At 35.3% G+C, this 22,749-nt stretch overlaps 2 protein-coding genes across 2 annotated transcripts in view; one reads left to right on the top strand and one right to left on the bottom strand.

Annotated features, from left to right (window-relative positions):
• Nucleotides 1–280: 280 nt before the first annotated feature.
• Nucleotides 281–10,771, top strand: LOC100377104 (dihydropteridine reductase-like). The gene is made up of 6 exons (XM_002742279.3): nt 281–395; nt 6,273–6,462; nt 6,909–7,049; nt 8,695–8,803; nt 9,783–9,866; nt 10,409–10,771. Exons 1-6 carry the CDS (start codon nt 306–308, stop codon nt 10,509–10,511), a joined length of 717 nt encoding a protein of 238 aa, XP_002742325.1. The 5' UTR covers nt 281–305; the 3' UTR covers nt 10,512–10,771.
• A 1,408-nt stretch (nt 10,772–12,179) lies between these two features.
• Nucleotides 12,180–22,749, bottom strand: part of LOC100366945 (adhesion G protein-coupled receptor A3-like) — an 84,060-nt gene continuing 73,490 nt past the window's right edge. Inside the window, exons 10-18 of the mRNA XM_006825896.3 lie at nt 21,939–22,033; nt 21,375–21,618; nt 20,432–20,636; nt 20,025–20,129; nt 19,035–19,138; nt 17,850–17,989; nt 17,169–17,455; nt 16,624–16,690; nt 12,180–16,313 (exon numbers count right to left, since the gene is read on the bottom strand). Of these exons, the coding sequence (XP_006825959.2) occupies nt 14,744–16,313; nt 16,624–16,690; nt 17,169–17,455; nt 17,850–17,989; nt 19,035–19,138; nt 20,025–20,129; nt 20,432–20,636; nt 21,375–21,618; nt 21,939–22,033 (2,817 nt within the window). The 3' untranslated portion in view covers nt 12,180–14,743. The remainder of the gene's footprint in view (nt 16,314–16,623; nt 16,691–17,168; nt 17,456–17,849; nt 17,990–19,034; nt 19,139–20,024; nt 20,130–20,431; nt 20,637–21,374; nt 21,619–21,938; nt 22,034–22,749) is intronic.

Here is a 22,749-nt window from a genome sequence, read left to right as displayed (position 1 = left end):
AAGTGTTCAAGATATTGCTTACACATTTACACAGACAGGACAAACACAAAACTCATTATCTCTACGTTGTGCTTCGCACACGGGAGCTCATAGCAATAAATGAAATCACATTTAATTTATCTCTGATATATGTATATAAATAAATGGAGAATTTGTGACTTGCGTGGTATGGCAATGTCCCCAATAAAAATGACAAATATAAATTGACAAGAATTGCCAGTCTTACCACGCATATAGTACAGCGCCGTGTTTGTGAGACCATTGACAGAGTTAGGGAGTCCGAGACCAAAACAGTCACTGGGAAGATGGCGTCCGGTAGTCCTCGTGTGTTGGTGTATGGTGGGAAAGGAGCGCTCGGGTCAACAATTGTTAACTTTTTCAAGAACAAGGACTGGGTAAGTGTATTTATAAATGAGTACGCACTTGAAATATGTTATACTAGTGACAAAACAGGTTATTTATAACACTAAAAACAAGGAAATCGTGACCTGTGCGGATGCACCCGCTCCTAAAATAAAATGCAACCCGGTCCCTAGATTAATAGCATTTGTTGATGTCAGCACGTGTCATGGACACGCCCACATTTGACCCAACGTCACGTGTTGTTTGTGAGTGTCCAAAAATAAGGTTGTTTATAGAAGTACCTAAGTCGTTACAACTCAAACAGGCGACATCTGCAACAACTCCAGTTGGAACAGAATGACTCCACTAGTGACCAAGTCTGGTAATCGCCTGTTATTACTCTGGGTGGGGGAGGGGGTTGTTGAATTGTGACTGCCATCGTGTACACACAGTGTTAAATGGCGGTGGTCGTCGCGCAGCGCGAACAATATATTTTCCAGCTTGCCCTTTACCATTCATGCATTCAGTATCAGTAAGTCAATACTAGATTTATTCTTTTGTCAAAGCAATTAATTTTATTTTATTACAGTCTAATATTTGTAAATTAAATACTACAACATTTAAACTATAAGACATAAAATCGGAACGGGATGGGGAAACACAATTGCATAACTAGACATTTTAATATTCAGGTCAATTTATAGAAATGTGTCATGATATACAGTATAAATATCTATCCCTTTATTCTAATCTTAATGCCAAGACATGTTAAACTGTTAAATTCACTTGCATTATTGTGTATGATTTCACTTTGATTGAGTTGCCCTATGGGTTCTGCTTCCTGTTCCATGAATAACCATTAAAACAACTCTGAGAAATGATCCTGTTACGCAAAATTCATCATTATTCTACTGTGTTTTAGTGGGCAACAAAGGTATTTCACATCGCCTCTCGTTCTTTGATTTATTCTTTTCATACAGTAAAACAGTTCCGGAACTGAGTTGCCATGGTGTCCACTTTATGTGCAGTAAGAGTAATCATTGCCAAATGAATATAGCACACTTGAATTGTGAAGCTCTTCACAAAGATACAAGTATAAGTGTAGTGTAATCACAGTCCCAGGTATATTGCTTGATTGTGATAGAAGTTCAAAATCTTTTCTACAAATGGGATGTTAATAGCGATGCAGGTGGTGTGATTTTCTGATTCATGCACCAAAAATGGCATGTAGTAAATGTTTATTTAATTTTGTATTTTTTCTGATATGATCAACTGGAAGGTTTATTTTTCATTATGATCTCTGAACAGTGACACCCCTCATGTAGAATGGTTTATTCATGTTAATTTCACAGTAAACTGCATTAAGCATAGACCCTTCTTTAAAATGCCAGAGGTCATACCAAATGCACAGCTAACAACAATATTGGTGTGATTTGTTAGCAGTAAAATAGGTTTTAATACTATTTCTTTTTAAACTTTCCAACTGATTTTTTTATGTTCATAAGGTGTGGACAGTGTTTCAGTGTTTTCTGCCGTAATTTTGTTCTGAAGTAGGCATTTACAATTTTGATTAAAATTATGGCAGATATGCAGAATTTGTGCAAAATATATTTTCTAAGCAAGCTTTTTTTTTCTTGGGTGACATTCCTCTATATTTTTGTTTCCTCCTGGACTCACTTGGGCAGAATATTTTTGTTATTATATTCTCCCCTCGGCAGAGTTCATAATCGCACTTGTAGATAAAAAGAACACTTTTTACAACCTGTTGATATTATTTCTTTGGTTTTCAATTTGACCAGAACACAAGCCAATTTAAATAACAGATTTGGTAAAGGCATCCATACTATGACATCACAATTATTTTGTGTTCTCTTGGAGATTCTGATTTAATCATTTCAAATTTATTGAAAGATTATGCAATGTGAATAATATGTAAATATGATGTCATGGCAATGTATTATGAAAGTCTATGTATAACCTTTTTTAGCTCCGCTGTTGACTTTGTCCTGCGAAGCTTATCATATGAGTGATTGTCCGTCGTCGGCGTTCGTCGGCGTCCGGCATCCGTGTCAATGTTTTACTTTTTCGACTTCTTCTTGAAAACTACAAGCCTGAATGCTTTGATACTTATATATGTATATGTACCTTGGGTAGTGCTCTCTCAGATTTGTTCATTTCATGATGATATCTTCAATTCTCTAATTTTGGTGAATATTTTTGTCATTTTTGGTAAAAAGTGATATTTTCGACTTCTTGTTAAAAACCTCAAGTCCAATTGCTTTGATATTACATATATAGGTACTACATGTGGACCTCTTTCAGATTTGTTAATTTCGTGGTGATATCTTCAATTATCTAATTTTGATTATTGTTTTTGTCATTTTTGGTGAAAAGTGATATTTTTGAATTCTTGTTGAAAACAGCAAGTCCCATTGCTTTGATACTATACATATTGTTCATTTTCTAATGATATCTTCTGTTCTTTAATTGAAATGTGCATTGCTAACAGCGGAGCTACATGTATCTCAGCCGACTGGCTGCTTGTTTAATAATTTTAATAATTTAATTCACCATATTTGTTCTATTAATAGTGCACATACTTATGTAAATAAGAGGTGTGCCTATTGTCAAATTACCGGATTCGACTGATACCCCGCCCTGGGCGATCTTGTGGAGAATTCGATTTTATTTTAGAAAAATGTGGACCAAAAGATCGCCTGGGCGATGTTATGGCTGATATTAGGAAGCCCATCTTGTCTGGAAAAAATAACCCTGCGCTGATAAAAATGGTCTAGAAAAAATAATGTTTCGCGTTGACCAAATATAATCATGCAAAGTATAAATTCAAAGTGTTTTAATACATTGATGAGAGGTCGAATTTTACGTGAACAAGAACATGCACTAAGAAGGATAAGCAAGTCAAAGTCGAAACGGGGTGCATCATGGACATGACACAACACACGCTGCGACAACTGAGTGATCAGCGACATCATTGTAGGACGCAATTGAACTTCAAGTACTTCTTTGCGAAACTTGCTGCGCGGCGATGCCGACACCAAGTGTGTGTTGGCCGAAATTTGACCCCAAGTCATGCACTGAACTGGTGCGTTACCGTAGCAACCTTTTTCTTTCGTGCTCCGCGCGTCGATCTAGTAGAATTGTTATTATATCCAACGGTACAGTAATTACTAGTACGCAACTTGTATGCAAATCTGTACTGGCTTTGAATATATCAACGTTGTTTACTTAGTGTACTGCTTTTCTAATTACGCAAATTTGCTTACAATATTGTACCGGCTCTGAATATTTCAACTTTGTAATGTATTGCTTTCATGATAATTACGCAAACTCAAGTTATTTTTTACTATTGTTAGGGCACCGACCCGGGGTATTGGGTCTGTGAATATTTCAATATTGCATTCGTAATTATTACGCAAACATAAACATGGGCGCATTTAAATCATTAAAAAGGATAGTAGTCAGGTATCAACGGAAAGTCAAGAAAATTATTTAAAATACTTAATTCATCGGTGTTCCAATGGTGAGTTATTTTATTCGAAATGAAGTGAATATGTAATATAAACCATACCATGTGTCAAGTTAAATTTTACTATAATATAATAAACTCCAGGAAGCACACCTCGATCGCATTATTCACGTCTATTTCGACTGAACTCTCTAATAACCTCAATATAGTTACTTGTTATTTGTTCAGAAAATCTTTCAACTCTCACAAATACCATGAACGCAAAGAATTAACTGGGGGTTAACTGAAAGGGAACGTCTTTTTTGGACAAAAACACGTCAATACAAGATTATGTGTGCAAGGTTAGATTTATAGAACGTACATGACCGCTGTTTTTTTAATAATCATGTTGCATGTGAAACACACGAGACATTTTAGTTCGTCCATTTCTTGTTTACCGATCTTGAACTTTTTGTCTGGAATGTAGACTTGCCTGCAGTCTGTAGCGATTCTGATGAAACATTCTTGAAAAATAAATATAAATTGTGTAAACGAGGGGTGAACGCGAAAGTCATTTGACCGCGAAATCCCAACAGACTTGCCATCAGTGTAAGCGCCCTCACATTACCGGCCAGATTCGGGCTTGTAAATTTGCATACACGTCATACGGTGGGTGGAGCAGCCGAGCCACGGATCATAACAATAAACCGGACATTGCACGTACCCGTGTTTACTTGTCTCGCACTATGTTACCATGTTGTTGACGCCAACAAAATTGAGTAAAACAACTATCATTTCTCCGAGAACGCAAGTTTTCGGGATCTAAGTTATCTAAGAAAGTGTGTATGGTTTCCATGGTCTTAGTTGATATGTTAATTAGTCTTCTGATTGTTTGAAACATATTACACGTGTCAATCATTACAATCCCGAATCTGGCTGGTAATGTGAGGGGGGCTTACACTGATGGCAATAACGCAATTTATATTTATTTTTCAAGAATTTTTCATCGGAATTGCAACAGACTGCAAGCAAGTCTGTCTGGAATACGATACAGACAAAGATTAAACATTACTGATACCAACCAAGAGGCTCGAATCAGAAAGGCTTGGCTATTTTAAACTTCGTAAATAGCATTCTTTTTAAGCGTAGACTTTATTCAAGTGTAATAAACGCAAGTGAAATGTATTAACGAATCATAATACGCAACAACAATTTGTATACAGCATTGGAGTTTTATGCTTTTCGACTTCACAGTGAATTATTTTTAGCATCATATTTGAAATAGCGCGCTCGATGCAAGATGTCGGACGGGAAAATTGGGGTCTGTAAAAATGTTTGTTGGTTCAGTCAGGCAATGTGTGGACCAAAACATTGCTCATGGGCGGAGTTTAGGATGGGTGGGGTATCAGCCGAATCCGGTAAGTCATATAATAATAATAATGTTCATTAACGATCAACAACAAAACTTCAAAAAAAAGAGAAAAAGACAATTAATCCATCCTAAACAAGAGCAACTGATTCAGCATGCAATAAACACGATGTTTGGCTGACTTATAATAGAAAAAATACAATATATGGCATTGTCATACTGTTGTCATGGCAATATCCTAATGGTCAGGAATAAATTAGTTTTATTTGTAGTTCTTGCCTGTACAATTTAAAGTAGTGTGCATAGGCAATTCTTGTATTATAGATTCAATTTTTTTTCAAATTTTCACATAAAAAATTTATGCCAGAATACTGCCTAATTAATCCTAAAATCTATAGTTTAATAGATTGCCTGCGGAAAGCATCCACGAAGAACTGAAATGAATAGTGGAAAATAGGTGTCACCATGATGAATGCTAATACTGTTTATTTTGTTGTTGTGTGTATATAATTACACAGCAAGTATTATCATGTTTATCAAATACATTTTGGTAAAACTTGTGAATTCGAAATCAATAATTCATGAATCTCAATCTCAATCTAACCGAATCAATTTATTCTGAGCATGCTCAGTTGCTCGTCAGTGCAGTAGGGAGAGGTAATTTTGGATGAAAATCTTGAAAAAGACCCACATAGGATTTTCAGATGTGGGAAAAAAAATTATGTGCGTACTCAACGGAGACTTGTTCAACCTGCCAAGTTTCATTGATATCTGCTGCAGAATTTCTGAGAAAATGTTAGAGACATAAAGGGAAGTGGACAGAAGGAATCCAGAAATAAGAATTAATAGTCTCCTTTCAGGCTATGCCTGAACAGAGACTAAAAAGTCACTTGCGTGTGTTTTAAATTTTATGCATTAATTTTAGGAAATGTTTGAAATGCTTTGATTTTGAAGAGATAAACAATTTTTAATTTGTTGGTGAAAATGTGTTGAATTGAGAATAAAGTGTTTTTCTTTCAAGGTTGTAAAATTTGCAGTTTCCAATTTATGCTTTCAAATTTAATTAATGTATATGCATTGTTTAATTTCACACAGTGGGTGGCATCTGTAGATTTATTCCCAAATGAAGATGCCCATGCTAACATTATACTGACAAACCTTGATAACTGGACAGAGCAAGAGAAACAACTTACCAGCAGTGTGGAAGATACATTGAAAGGAGAGAAATTAGATGCAGTCCTGTGTGTTGCTGGTGGATGGGCTGGTGGCAATGCTGCAAGTAAAGGTACAATGTAACTATACATACCAGGGATTTTTTTAAACAAGGGAACAGGGGCGCAGCGCCCTCATGCCATGGCCATGTGCCCCCTTACCCTGGGGAGCAGATCCTCCGGCAACCATAAAATTTTGATTAACCAGGGATCACATGTGGCCACAGTCTTTAACTGTGAACTGTCTGATAGTAATTTTGGCCCCAAGGAAGCCATAGAATGCTCCATTTTAACTTAGAATTATCAAAAACTCCACACCCTGGTAGGGAAAACCCTATCTTGGGATTTGTCAAGATTATCTGACTCACCTGATGACAAGAATTTACATTAGCAATCACTTATAATTACACAGAAAAAATAAATGTTATGCAGATCATGCAGCAAATATTTGTAAATCAGGGGATCAGCTCCTTACATTTTCTTTTACTAGACAACAACAGCATACTTTGTTTATTTCTAGATTTCGTGAAGAATTGTGACATGATGTGGAAACAGAGTGTATGGTCCTCCACATTAGCAGCACAAATATCAGCTACACATCTTAAAGATGGTGGTTTACTCACACTGCCTGGAGCTAGACCAGCCTTAGATGGAACAGCCGGTAAGAATTTATACAGGTAGTTCTTAATTTATGCATGACCTTGACGGGGATCACATATCCTGTATGTCTGGTGGTTGCAAATTTGTTGTGTTGAAATTTTACTAAACGAGGCAAGTAAGTCCTCAATTATACTAAAAAGTGTTCATGTGAAATAAAGTGCGGAAGACATACACTTAGAAAGTGTTAACGTGATCAAGCAGTCAAGTTATTCATCTACCTTGTCATGTATCATGCATGTAAAGCAGTGTAACACAAATCACTTGTTACTGTCTGTGTTTTCAGACATTCACAGATGGACACTGCACAATGAAATGCTTCTTTTTAATATCATGAAATTCAAGCACCTGTAAACCTTATCCAAGAATCCCCAAAAGTTGCATCCATTATAGAATGAAACTTGTTGTATCTGGTCTCTTCATTGAGTCTATGGTATACTAATCCAGGCTATAGGCCATGACGATGACATATGTTTACATTTTTGCCAAACAGCATGTGAATGTTAAATAACAAATATAACTTATTGATCAGTAATGGCTGGTGATCTTCTGTGACAACAATGTTCGCAAGTTGTTTTATTAACAGGATACATGCATGTATATTTAATATCAACATCAACAAACAACACCATTATTTTATTTTTGGGTGCGAATGATCGGTTCTAGCCAACAAGTCAAGTGTGATTTATGATGTTCATCTCCCAGATAAGATTTGAACTCTGAACTGAATCAATTGCGGATCCGGCGCAACAACCACTACTGTAACAATAATTATATGGGTGAACAGTTAACTACTGGAGTCTATTTATGGTTTCATTACCTTGCCCATATCATAGATAAAGGAAAAGGATCTGATCTGTCATTGTTTACGAGGTCATTGACTTCAACTTGTATATCAATCACGATAAAAGTCCAATTTTCGTGTGACTAACATGCACAATTTTCCAGGATATACTTGGAAATTTGGCTTATTGGTTATAAGCAAACATTTTGGAACTTCTGAGACACAGATCTTACTCTCAAAGATCTGTTAATTAGATGAAGCAGTAACCTGATATGTAGTAAAAAGCCTTGTTTCTGCCAAATTTTTAGTGAGTATTTTTTCTCGTCTAAATTTTTATCAGTACTTTCCCAGTAGACTTTTAATTGTTACATTATTGTATTGTTTTGGAAACTGTTATACAATTCATGTATTAATCTACGAGGAGCCTTGAGATTAATACAGTTCATCTAATAATAATTAAGTGATGTTCAGATTATTAATTTTATAAATAAGTGCTATTGAGCGAGGTTGAAGGTCATGGGTTGATATATTTGAAAAAGAAAGGACCTGTTGTTTACATAGCAAGCTCACAAAGAAACCCGTATCTGCCACAGTCCGATATTGTGCTGCATATCAGGAAGGCAAGTGTTTAATAGTCAGACCACTAGAATTACGCTGTCAAGCGGCACATCCTTGGATTATCTCTAATCTTAGCAGCATAAAATTATGGTACAAGTTTGATTAAATACCCAGCATCTATATTATAACCGACAATCACGAGTGTAATGCACACAAATAAATAGCCTAGGCTATTATGTTTATACATGTACCTTGATTCACAATGGGCAAGGTACTAATAGTTGAGCTAAGTTTAATTTAATTGTAGGTATGATTGGTTATGGGATGGCGAAGGCTGCTGTTCATCAATTGGTGAAAAGCTTAGCCGCTGAAGGAAGTGGTTTACCTGAAAAAGCATGTGTCACTGCCATATTACCGTAAGTAAATACGACAAAGGTTTATCTTTCTAGTGGAATTCTTGTCCAATGACAGCTTTGAACTCTATCTACAACTACTTTCAATTTATCTCTGCTGTCAGATGATGGATCTAGCTATTCATATAAGTGGATTGTTTGTCGGTTGTGTACGTGAAATCCATCAATTAATTTTTGAACCGCAAACCGGATTGTTGATACTTGATCTGCAGGTATTTTGGGTTGGCCTCTATTAGCTTGTTCATTTCATGATAACTTCAATTCTCTATATTTATTTATTGTTTTTGGTGATTTTTTTTTTTTTAGAAAACTACCAGCACATGTTTGCTTCATATTTTGATGGGTCTCCAACTAAACAAATCAGGGGTGGTGGTTATGTGACCTAATTAATATGCAAGAATATGATTCTCAGCAAACACTTGTGTATGAATTATATATCTCATGTGCTGTGAACAAATAAATAAATTACCCCCCCCCCCCCCACAAACCCCTCCAATGTGTGACTCACAGAAGCTGAGAAACATCATTTATGTTCTGTATCAGTTAGCACTCACGGGAAGACTAGTCTAATTAATTTAAATTTGTTATTTGTCGTTTGAATTGTAAACCATTGACAAGATAAATTGTCACTAAATCTGAAAGACTGATGTTGAATGTAGTCTTGTCTAATACAATGTCAATTTATTAGGATGGAATTCATGAAATGTAGCATGATGTTACATTAGAGTGGTATCAAGACACATGTACAGTGTATGTGTCAAACAACCATACCATATTTTCTCTATTAGAAGTGTATCTCCAATACATGTAGAAGAGCACAGAAGCCAAAAATATCATTATATACTGAATCATTAATATATTTAACAGATTTTGACAATATCTATTATGCAAACATATGCACTATTATAATGACATCGTATTTATGATTCGGTACTACCTATAGTTTTCGTTTAACATTGTTTCATTCTCTTTTTCATGATAGCGTTACCTTGGATACACCAATGAATAGGAAATGGATGAGTAATGCAGATTTCAGTACATGGACATCACTGGAATACATAGCAAAGTAAGTAATCACAACTATCACATGGTCTATGCTTTTATATACCTCCCCCCCCCTCCCTAGATCCGCCAGTGGATGAATATATTGAACTATGTTTTATCAAAACCTGGAAACTCTGTTCTTGTAGCACACATCTCAGTATTCGTTTGATGTAGAAACAATGACATTCTCTAATACGCATGTGCAGAGATTGTTTTGGTGCATACAATCATTACACATACTTATTAATGGTTTTGATAAAATATAATTCAATTTGGTCTACAGTTTTGAGTACCAAACAACAGTTTTAACAAGTATGTTTCCATCCATATTGCATCTTTTTAGCATGGGAGGTTCTTCCACAAGAAGCAAAATGCAGCCTTGACTTTGAAAGCACTCATTTAGGATTTAGCGAATCTCATATTACCACTATTTTTAATGAGACACCTTGATGATACAGGCCAGCCTTGCCATCATCCATTTACTGCAGCACCTCACCACTAGATGGCGCTACATATTAAACAAGTTTTCATACTACAATTGTATCTTTGTTTTATTATCAACAGGTTGTTCTTTGATTGGGCAACCAATGATGGTCGACCAGAGAATGGCAGTCTATTAGAAGTTGTCACCAAAGACAACAAGACACAACTTACAAATATGAAATGATGAAAAACATTAAACAGCAATGGCTTGCACTCAATCTGGAGATGCAGGAACCATCATTGTCAGTGTGTGATTTGTCTGGACATTAAAAGATGTACTTTTCTCAAGAAACTGGATGCATTTGTAAAACTTCATACAATCATGGACCAAATTAGAAATCTTTTTTTTTTTCATTCGTTGTTGTAGTGTAACGCAAGCAATAGTACCGGTAATTTGGTTGTTAATAAAGTGCCTCTTGATAAAAGTATGCATTTTTTATATAATTTGTATCTCTTTCTTGAAAACTGTAGTGTTACATTGATCCGAAGGACACTGATCAGATAGTATAGTTGGCAAGGGTTAAAGAACCACATAAAAAGAACTTAAATTGAAATTTTGTTTATCTACTGTATTAGCCCCTGTTTATAAGGTGCAGCCTAAAAGAAGCACATAGAATGACCCAGTCAGAAAAATGTTTCCCACTAAATATAGTGGTTTTAAATATTGCATTTCAATTGTTACTGCACAATGTAAATGTATTTTAAGTAAAATATAACATTACAGGTATAAAATTACCATGCATCAAGCTTTTTGCACATTGATACATCGTAATATAGTTGATTTGCGTCACCCAAAATGAGATTATGATATCACAATATTTAAAACTTCTTTGTTGGTTATTTTTTTTTATTTTGAAGCACATGCACTGGTGCATTCCCAGGGATTGTCTCAACTACAAACCAGATTGCGTTTATTCATAACATTGGCAGCAGTGTATTTTAGAAATGTTTTGTTAGGCCAGACTTTTATTATCCCTTGTTTCGCGAGCCCGCCGAATGAACAGGAGCCGAAAATGAAATAAAAATATAATTTTATTTCAGCGTAATTTCTTGCACCCGCCGACTTGTAAGCGCAAACAAATATTATTTTTATCTTCATTTTTTTACCGCCCGCCGCATAACAAATCCATGTTGCATTTTCGTGAGAATATCATGATCAAAGTATCGAAGTATCGACAGATGAGAAACAAGGTTATACATGGAATAAAATTTTATTTCATTTCTTCTCTCCGATCAATGATCTCGCTTACAATTCTTTGAGAATCACACAAATCCAATGGGAAAAAAAGAATTTTATATTTATTTTTGCCCTCAAAAAAATTGCCTTATAAAAACTTGCGAAACAAGGAATAAAAAAAGTCTGGCCTTAGTCTCTGTTTAAACGGATCACATTCAAACTTCATACATGCCCCTTGGGATACATGTACACATCTATTTTTGTGCTAAAAATTCATCATGATCAAGCATTTGTGCCATTCCAGAACTGGATCTCCACCATATAAGGATAAATTTGTTTTTCAGATCTGGTGGCCATTTTGATTTAGTGAATGTGGTTACAGAGCCTTATCTGACATACTCTGACTGGTCATGCTCAAACTTTCAGAAATCTGAAAACTTTCAGGACTATGTAATTCAATTTCTTGTTCTTAAATTTACTATAGATTTTGATAACTATCCATCATAAATTCATAGATGTTTCAGTGCATGTCTGCCAAATGGCTATATAAGCCATTATCCATTATTATTATGGTGGGAGGCTGTACTCTGCTCACTTCCACAAACCTAGTGGTGCAGTAACTAGGTCAGGTTAAGAAACTTTCCACTCAACAGTCAATGACACAAAGCATTTGAATCAGTTTAAATAGACTTTCTGTATTTAATATTTCTACAAAATAACATCAAAGACAATATTTCTGAAGTGCAAAAAATCCCCTGTGCTGTGGATGACAATGCTCACTTTACACAACACTTTGTAGTCTTACAGTCAGAAATAAACATTTTATGCACTAGCAATAAATATTCTGACCAGTTTAAATCCTAGAATTCTAATATTTGCATTTGGGACTTGTACTTCCATATATGGCTGCCTTTTAGAAGTATACAATGATTATCATTGTGTGGCAATGGACAGCATCTGGATTGAAATAGATTAGAAAGAGTACAATAAAAGTGAACACGTAATATCCGACAAATTTCAGTAAATTTTCAGTGAAGTATAAACATCAGTAGTTCAAATAATGAAAACTGAAAACCAAGGCTATCAAATGATTTGAATTTATCTAATTTCCTAATTTTGCTTAATGCAACACCAATTCGGTTAGTCTACTACCTGCCTTCATCAATGTTTAAGAGAAACAAAATATAATACAGATGTAGTCTTTTGAGATTGAAATGCACATATACATTGGTAGGAGAATCAGTCTTTTAGACTATTGAACAGAAATCCCAGGCTAATTTCACAAGACTGATATTTTTGTTGTTTTTTTTAAAAAAAAGAAAAAGATTGTGATTTAAAAGCTAAAGTGCGATAATGCTGCTCATACCACGCTGTGACTGGTGCAATGCACGTCAAATATAGATAGTTAAGACAAGTAGGAAATAATACATGTAACATTCCTTTTTTTGTTTCAAGATTTGAAGTGATACTGTTTTGTTAAATAACTTTTAAATTGTGTTTTCTATATCTACTATTGGATTACAAATTTACGTTTTAAACTTTTAAATTTAAACTTTTTAAAATCCATTTTTTTACAATTATATCCGACAAAATCTGGGAAATGTTAACATTTACAGAACAGGAGTTGAATGAAAGAGTCGTACATTATATTTACAGTAGAATGCACATGATTGGATGACTTCTATGATAAATGTTTTTCATATCTGATTGGTTGCCTTGCATCACATGATACAAAACAAGAATGCTATTGGTGGTCACCATGGATATCAAATGTATGGCAAGATACTACCAAGACTGGTAGTCACCTGACACTTGTGTAAATAGCGCCACCAAGTGGCAATGATCACATTCCAATGTATACTTGCGTACAAATTCTCTCAAAAAACGAATATAAAATTTATGGCACCAACTTTTGGCCTGACATGATTCCAAACCTCTAAAAGTGAAAACCCAGAATCTGATACAGTAAATAGAACAAATTTGACAAAAACATTAAAACTACTTATGCTAAATACCCTGCATGTTATTAAAGTCAAAATTGTGTAAAATCACCAGCAGCTGGGTTGAAAAGGCTTTCAAAAATGGGTGAACATAGATAAAAAAAACAACAACATGTTGGCGTAATAAAAGGATGTTACATACAATAGGATCGCATCAGTGGCTTTGATTGGTCAGTAACAATCCACCTTAAACCAATCAGCAGCTGCATATTAAGAAAGTGTTATAGAGAATATCATTGAATAGAAAAAATTTCATATACACACAGGGAGGGTATGTTAGAAAAAGACTGTCTATTTTAACTGAGGGTTAGTCAGCAGAAGCAAAAAATGTGACAAGACAGAAATGCATTCAATTAACATTACCATCTGGAATATCATGCAACAGTATTGATAATTCCAAAAAAAGTGATACACTTTATTCCTTCCAGGGAGGAAAGGGTTCTTGGTGTGAACAGACAAGAACAAAACAAAATCTTAAATGTACTTTTCAAAGGATAAATAATGCAAAACTTTTACATGATGTCAAACAGACATGCTCACTTTGTGATCAGAGTCGCAATAAATGATTAGCCCTTGGCTATCAAGTGAAAACTATAGCTCTCACTCACATACATGCAATAAAATTTAGGTATGAGAGAAAATAAATTATTTAAATTATTCTGCTTTAAGTTTATCTACATAAAAATACAATGTTGCGCATCTGTCCTGGCAAGTTAAAATTTGAAGATTGTCTTCAGCCTCTTTTTTTTTTCAATAGTAATCTTGAAAATGAAATAATTGTTTTGGTATCATAACCATGGCAGCAACATGCTAATTGCTATCAGATTGGCCAGAAATGGATGTTGGTAATACCAGTTTTATGCACATGACTGACTGTTACAAACTTAAATCAGAATATTTGAATATTTTCTGGCTGAAGAGGAAAGAAAAGATATTTTGTTCAAAAACTATAAAGTTGAAACACCTTTGTATTTACAGGTACAATGCATTGCACTTAATTTCATACATGCTACAAAAATAATTGCCTCATTGTGTGGTCCATTTCTCCTTTTTTTCATGGAGTTAGGGCGGCCAAAGTTATTTGTCACATGTGACAAAACACTATATAGGGCAAGGAATATTAGTTTTGAGTTTCCAGTTTTAAGTGGTTCCAATTGTAATAATATTTGTACTGCCTTAAAAGGGTATTTTCACAACATCATAAAAATTCCTTGCTTCTAAATAAGTACACTGTCTTTCTTATACACTGGTTTCCTTCTTCCATTTAGAGGACTTCTTCTTTTTCTTTTTGCCACATTCAGATCCTTCCATGCCCGACTCAGAGCCGGAGCCAGAACCTGAATCTGATACTTGTGACTGCTCCTCCTCGACTGAGTTCTCGACTATAACCCCATTTGTTTTTTCATAACAAGGTTCTGTTACATCTTCGTAACAGGGAGGTGAAACGGAATCAGTCTCCTGTATATCAGAGTCAGGTGTTTTTGGTTTGATGCTGTTTGATGCTGTTGGATCATTATCTCTGGTGATCCTTGCCTCCCTCCCTAAACTGCTATCCCGGGATATATCCCTAGGAATGCTGGGTAAACTGTTTTGCGACTTATGACAATCCTCGTGTGACTCCCCCCTCACTATATTATGTGACTCCCCCCTCATAATCTCACGTGGCTCTCCCCTTAGTTTATCGCGTGACCTTCCTCCTATTCTCTCACGTGACTCACCCCGTCCTATTTCGTGTCCTTCTTTGTCTCGCTTTCTTTGCTGCGAGAATGTGTTCAGGCTGACTTGGGTGTTGGCCTCGCTACTGTAATGGCTTGCTCCTCCTCTTACCGTAGAAGCCAAGCTTTCAGGAAAACTTGAATGGCTATCCGCCATACTACCCCGACTCTGAGGTCTATTTTCAGGGTATATGTAATAGTTCATACCACAGTCTCTGTTTACTGGTAGCTGTGGGGGACGAGGAGGATATTTTATATTCGGTGGACGGTTTTTATACTTCTGCATATACCTATGATGCGGGGGATATCCATTTGGTCTTTGTTGCAAAGCATACGGATGTGTCCTGCTATCAATCGTACCATCAAATGAATGATCAGTGTATGTTGCAGTGTGAGATGGAATGCTTGCATTAGTCATTTTTCTGCCTTGCGGCACTGGTCGGTATCCTGGGTTGGAGTGAAAAGAGCGGTTTGTGGTGACTGAACGGTTAGTGAATGACGAATCAATGCTGCTTGCTGATTGCTTGTGATGATAAATATGTCCATTGCCTTGCAAAGCTGCGCCAGAATCTACAGAGTATGCGTATCTGGTTTTACGGCGACAACCACAGCAGCGCTGCCAACTAAGACGGACATCAGTTCGTAACAAACAATTATACACAAAGATGAAAATTCCGAGTGCGGTGCTGGCAGCCCCATAGAGGTAGCTGAACAACAAACTCAAGTGATATTCCTGCGTTATTGTCATGGCACCAAACAACCACACACCGATGAAACAGAACATTATGAAAACAAGCGATCGCAGCTGGGACTGGTAGCTATGTTCAGCATCCAGAAAACTAGTGGCAACTGATGTTGCTGCAGTGTGAGTACCAATAGATTCCAAATCAGTGAGCGGTAGGTCACGCTCGGCATTTTCGTTCTCACGGTTCTGCTCAATTTGTTTGACTTCATACTTCCTGGGCATTGTCTGCAACTTCCTTGACGTGCTGATGAAATAGACGATGTTGACGAGGAACATCAAACTGACGAATGAAAGGAACGCAATCAGCTGTAAGCTACTCTCAAGATTAGTTTGTATCTCCAACCAGCAGCTAAAAAGAATAAATAGAAAAGTTTTCAATACTTGATGCAAAAATGTGTGCTTTGTATGTTTTCATTGACAAATACTAGTATACTGCTAAATTCTCAGAATTTGCCATGACATTGATGATTTAAAAAATGTCACAAAGTTACTGGAAATCAGATTAAAGATGTCACAAGTTCACTGCTACAAAATTTCTCACAAAAAAAAAAAAAAAAATCAGGATCACACTCTTGGAAGATAGAAAATTAGAACAACTTATTATATGATTATTAATTAATTCATTTGTTTTTTCAGTAATGAATAAGTACAGTACTTACTAGTCTGAGCTCCCATATTTCTTTATATCAGCAGCTGCACTGATACCAACAACAATGATGGGAAGACCTGTGGAATGAAATAAACATTTACTAACAGTGTTTCCCCAGCTGGTTGTCCTCCATTGTGACTACTCTGGTAGTATGAATGGTGGTTTATTCAGAATACTGTAAAATCATGCATTAATTTTCACTGGCATTTAATTTAACTATTTTGATGTTTTGAGCAATTTTACTGGGTTTTGTTCACAAATTTGGCAGAGAAAGAATGAGTTCTATTGTTGTTCTTCATGATAAAGAGAATTTAATTAAGCGAATTTTATTTATCAGTGAACAATAAATGCATTTACAGTTACGCAAAAACTACAACTATTGTTTTCTTGAAAATACAAGTATGGTACACTATGAAATAACTCCAAAAAATTTTATAAATTTTTGGATCACTGATTTAGAAATCATAATAAAACATTGGATGTGAATCATTGAATACATATAATTTCCCAACTTTCTGGGAAATCATTGACAAAGCATTAGATCACGATACTTACCCCAACCAACAAAGTAAAACCTAAGCATTGGTCTGGGTGGAGGAGGGGGTTCACCGGGTGGCAATACTTTATCCTTCCTGCATAGTCGTCTATTGAGATTTCTTGATGCTATTGCCAACCATACCAGTGTACACAAAGTGAAGTAATGGATTGAGATACCAATCCCGTAACAGATAACTTTTGGTTCTGTGCGATTTATACCCCCTGTGAAGGCTGTGACTGTCATGATGATGCACAGACTTAAATTCATTAATGTGTGCACACTTTTCCTTGATAAGCGAATTTGACTGAAAAAAAACAAAACAAAGAATCATTTAGAAAATGTATCTGGTGTGAAAAGGAGGTTCCGACAAAATTGTATAGTTATATCAATGAAAGGGAGGTTTTGTATTAACATAGAAAGGAGGTGTTGCCCAGGTTGGGCTTTGCCCGTTGTCTGAGGGGGTTATGTACGTTTTTTTTTTGTCTGGGAGGGGTTTTGTCATGCACTTGTAAAAGAAATCAAACAGACAAGTAAATTCAGAAGAAAACAGAAGAATCTCAAGAGAATTTGACACATAGCAAGTTAGAAACGAAAGTAACTTGCAATATACATACAGAAACCAAGGATTTAGAAATCACAACGTGCCAGATGATATGCAAAGCAGTGCAGCTCGTCCATCAGTTACCCTCAGTACTTACCTATTGAAACAGATATATGTCAAGATGGTCACGAGTATTGTAATCACACAAACACCGCTGCCAACATAAACTATGGGTTGTAACAGTCCTGTGTTCCAGCCACCCATACGTTCCATACTGTTGTCTGGGCTGTGTAAATCCTGTGTAGAGTTAAAACCAGGAGTGGTAAAGTAAGACATGGTGTTTGCCCAGAAACACAGTGCCAAATACACAGACCTCACCCAAAAGGTCTTGAAAGCTGGGGGCATTTAGGTGAGATTCATTGTCTCTGCACAATAGGCCAAGGTGATTTGCATGAGTGCCATTGTGTCAAAGGTCGTTATATAACAGCCTTTTTAGATAGTGATCTGAATAAGACAATTAGCACACACTCCAATAACTATTAGGGTCTGTTAGAAAAGCTTTACTATCCCTTTGTGATGGAGTAAGCATCAATCATTGTGGTTTAGGGATTGCATTCGTTTCTTTTTTGTGTTGTGGTAATTTCTTGTATAATGTACACCACAGTCCACTCCCCCTATAAACAGAGCTTATTATAGTAGTGTATTAATCCTGTATATTGTTGTCAATTTCTTAGCATCCAGGGATGTGTTCAGTTATATTATGATGCTGGCTTTCAACACATGGTATCAGAACAATTACAACATGTGACTTTGAACTAGTGGGTCTTACTACTTCAAAACACTACTTCAAGACTGCACAGCAAGCATGGCACAATAACTACTAGTTATTTATGTTTTAAACAATAATGAATACACACTGGTGTTTCTGTATAACACAAAATTGTCAGATTGAAAGAAAGTCAGAAAAAACTTAATCACACAGGGATTTTTTATAATATGAATAGTTGACATTTTCCACAACAACCTCAATGCTTTTTACATATCAAAGAATTAATATTGGTGGAAATATCATCATTTTCAGTATTTTTGTTTGCTACTATATGTTTTGATGAATACATTTGACTATTGTGTAAAAAAAAAAGGTGTTCACGTACCACATTGTTCGTTCTTAGAAACAATGAAATTCTCTGATATGCAAGTGCACTGGCTGTTTTTGTATGTACAATGCATATGCATATTAATTGTGCTCCATACAAACGCAACACTTTCGATCTACAATATTAAAGAATAGATGTTTTCGTCCACATTGCATTCACTGAATATGTATAGTAAATATGGTTACCTTGAGAATGGCAAAGTTTGTAAGATGGGAGCAGTGTACAGATGTCAGATTCTCATTCTGTTGTACAATTTTACAACCAGTAGTATCCCAAGCACCACGGCCATCTAGAAATAAAAGCATATAAATACAAATTTAATATACACCATATGTATGGTGTGTAACTTCAAGTAGATTCCAAGTTACTATGAACCAATGAGATAACATTTTAGTGAATTTTGTAGTATTTAGTAAAATTTCCAGTCGGAAGCTTAATTCTGCTGCATTGCATGCTGGGATTCCAGCAATCAGTGAAATTCTGCTGCATTGCATGCTGGGATTCCAGCAATCGGTGAAATTCTGCTGCATTGCAGGCTGGGAAATGATGTCCAGTCAGGCCTTTGTGCTGTTCCTGTTCTAAGTGCATGAAATTTGGACTAAAGCAGATTACGACTGTCCGGAATCTCAAAAAACAGCCATTTCGACTGAGATAGCTCTGCTGTTAGCAATGCACATTTCAAATTGAAAATATTATCACAAAATGAACAAGTCTGAGGTAGATCCATCCGTATTACCTATACGTATAATATCAAATCAATCAGACTATTGGCTTTCAACAAGAAGTCGAAAATATCACTTTTTACCAAAAACGAAAAAAATATTCACCAAAACTAGAAAATTGAAAACATCAACATGGAATGAACGAATCAAAGAGAGATCCATCCAAGGGACATAATTGTTCAATATCAAAGCAATCAAAATTGTGTTTTCTTAAAAGTTGAAAAAGGAAAACGGTCAACGACGGACAATCAGTAATATGATTAGCTCCACTCAACAAAGTCAACAGCAGAGCAGAAAAGGATAAGCTGATTTGTAAAAAAAACAATAATTAAACTGGTAGAAGCAATTAACACAAATTGTAAATATCAAAATATTATAATTATTACTGAACACCATATTATACAACATGCAATCTAGTTGCTATAGAAACCAGTAATGAATACCACTACATACCTAAAGCCCTGAAATTCCAGTATCCAGCTACGGGATCAGCTCCCTGTGGGCGTGGCCTAAATGTCAGGATAACAGGATCTGTTAAATTCTCTACATTTAAATCAGCTGAAAAGAGAGAATAGATCAAGTTACAATGATATTACAGGTCTCTGGTAAGAGATGCTATTGTCATATTCATGAATTTTTATGTAAATGAGGACATTTACCATGTTGTCAAGGGAACAGGTCAGATGACCACACTGATGGCAAAAGTACAAGACATAAATGAGTACTGATAGAAGAACCTGTTTGGTGGAGAAGATAGATTTCCATCCACAAATTGTGCCAAAGTTCGACAAATTTTCTTTCTTTTAGTATACTCTTTACACCACTACAAGAATAACAAACATTACAAGAAAAAAACTCACCAATTTTACTGGAGATGACAGTTGAACTCACATCTCTTCGTCCATCATTCGATGCATAGTTTGTCGAATTACCAGTGTTCGGGAATAATTTACCATTCTTATAAACAAAGAACTGTAGTCTGTACATGGTATCGGCTCCTACGCTATATGTATCACGTAATTTACTAACTAGTGAGACAGGCAGCTGAATAGATGCTTCTACAGGCTTTACAAAGTAAACAAAATAATAGTTTATTTTTACTTGTTACCATGCCAACAGATTTTTCTTTCTTAGAGAGGAAATTTTCTCAACATTATATTCCATTTACCATGGTTTTCAAAATGTAGTCATAATTTTTTTTAATAATATTAATCACATGAGCTAGTTCACACATGATACAAGCTTTTCCATTGGCAACTCAGTCCCCACATCTACACTTTTGGCCAATCATAACATTTCTTATGTATAATTTTTAGTTCAAATGCTACCTGGGATGGAGCACTGTACTATGAATCACTTCAAACAGAGGAAGGAAAGAAGGAGTCAATGCCACTGGTCTCGCTTCAACCATTTGTAGGGGAACCTAGGAGGTTAACCTATTCTCCACCGGACTTTCTCACCCAAATTTGTCTGCCCATTTTTCTTTTATTCTTCAAAATTTCTGGAATTGGACCTTAATTTTAATTTGTTTAATTCGGCCATTTTTGTCACAATCTTCTGAAGGAAAGTGCAGACTATAAACAGGAATTTGTGATGAAAAGAGGGAACTAGTGGTGAAAAGGTTAACCAACTTGTGTTTGAATGGCATTAACACTGTAATAACACATTAACATAAGATGATACCACAGTACAGGTTGTGTACAACACTAAATATGGAATACAATTTGCCTGTCAGATATAACAAATATTTTAAACAATATTTTGTTTTGAACTTCATGTTTAACTCACTGCATATTTCCTCACCTTGTAATCAGTATTCAACTGACTACTGTTAATATTTGCAGTAAAACATTTAAAATGTTTGTCGTCATACGCTGTGTCTACTCCACCATCTCGTACAAATGATGCACATGTGATCGGTGATGATTCAAAAGATTCAGCTTTGATGCGGAATGCTTCCAATCCAATGTTTGGTGCAATGTGTTCCATAATCTGTACTTTGTTCAATAACACATCTGAAGCAAATTTTTCTACTGCCATCACAAGCCTGGGTGGAACAAAAAGCAAGATTTTATTAATCTCTTTGTTAATTTGGAACCAATTAGACACAATATTCAACTTGCTACAATTCTTGATCAACATTTTTGAATCAAATATGCATGTTAAACTTAAACAAAAGGTTAAGGTCTAGAACTTCAATGTTTGAATTTTACCTCTTTCAATCATAATAGAATAGAATTTCCATTGCAAATTAATTTTATTGCTAGTATTATCATAGAAATTTAGTACACATTTATTTTTTCACTTTGACATATCTTCTTTGAAAGTAATCACAATATAGTACAGTGCCCTCTACAGTTCACTCACCTCGTACAGGCTTGTTCAATCCTCTGTCCAGCACTTAATAACTCTGATTTCATTTCCATCACATTACTAGCAATGTTAATCATGGTTTTGCCAAGCTGTGAACAAATAACAGACTTTGTAAATCATTGATGTCATGTTTTGTTTTTATTATGTTGTAAACATGACAGTGTAATCGTAATGTGAGTAAAGAAGTCTCAGTCAAAATTCTAAGAAAATAAAAAAAAAAAAATATGTCAAATTATAATTTGTGAATGATCAGAAAAGTTGGCAATTTGCAATTATTGTCATGAGCCTCAGACTCTAAGAATAAAAAAGAATGAAAGAATAAATAGTCCTATTATTCTAGAATTACACAGGTATAAAATATACATTTATAATTGGCCATTTACTAGCGTAAACACGGAAATGAAGGGAAGCAAGCCAAGTTCTTCATGTAATTATTTATAAATTTCTTTTCATCTGACACTCAAAATTATATATAAAGTGGACTACTATTGTCGTCTGGATATATTATTCACAAAGCATCATTTCAAACTATTTTCCATTTCCATGCTTACAAAGTTTAAATTTTGTGATATGATTTCTAATATTTAGGAACTCAAATCTCTTTACCAGGCCGCAGATGTCTCCAGCTGACCCTAGCAACAGACTCCCAATGAACACTGGAATACAATTACAAAATTTTGGTGAATTGTCTGCCTGTACATTAGATAATAATAGTGATTTTTCTGATTATGTGCTGCCATTTTCTTTATTTAAAATTAAACATTTTTCAATTTTGTTCAGAACAAAGAAGAAGATATTTTTTTCA

The sequence above is a fragment of the Saccoglossus kowalevskii genome, chromosome 10, assembly GCF_978046115.1.
Source record: "Saccoglossus kowalevskii chromosome 10, keSacKowa6.1, whole genome shotgun sequence".
In the NCBI taxonomy this organism is placed as follows: domain Eukaryota; kingdom Metazoa; phylum Hemichordata; class Enteropneusta; family Harrimaniidae; genus Saccoglossus; species Saccoglossus kowalevskii.
This window is presented reverse-complemented; position numbering and strand designations above follow the sequence as displayed.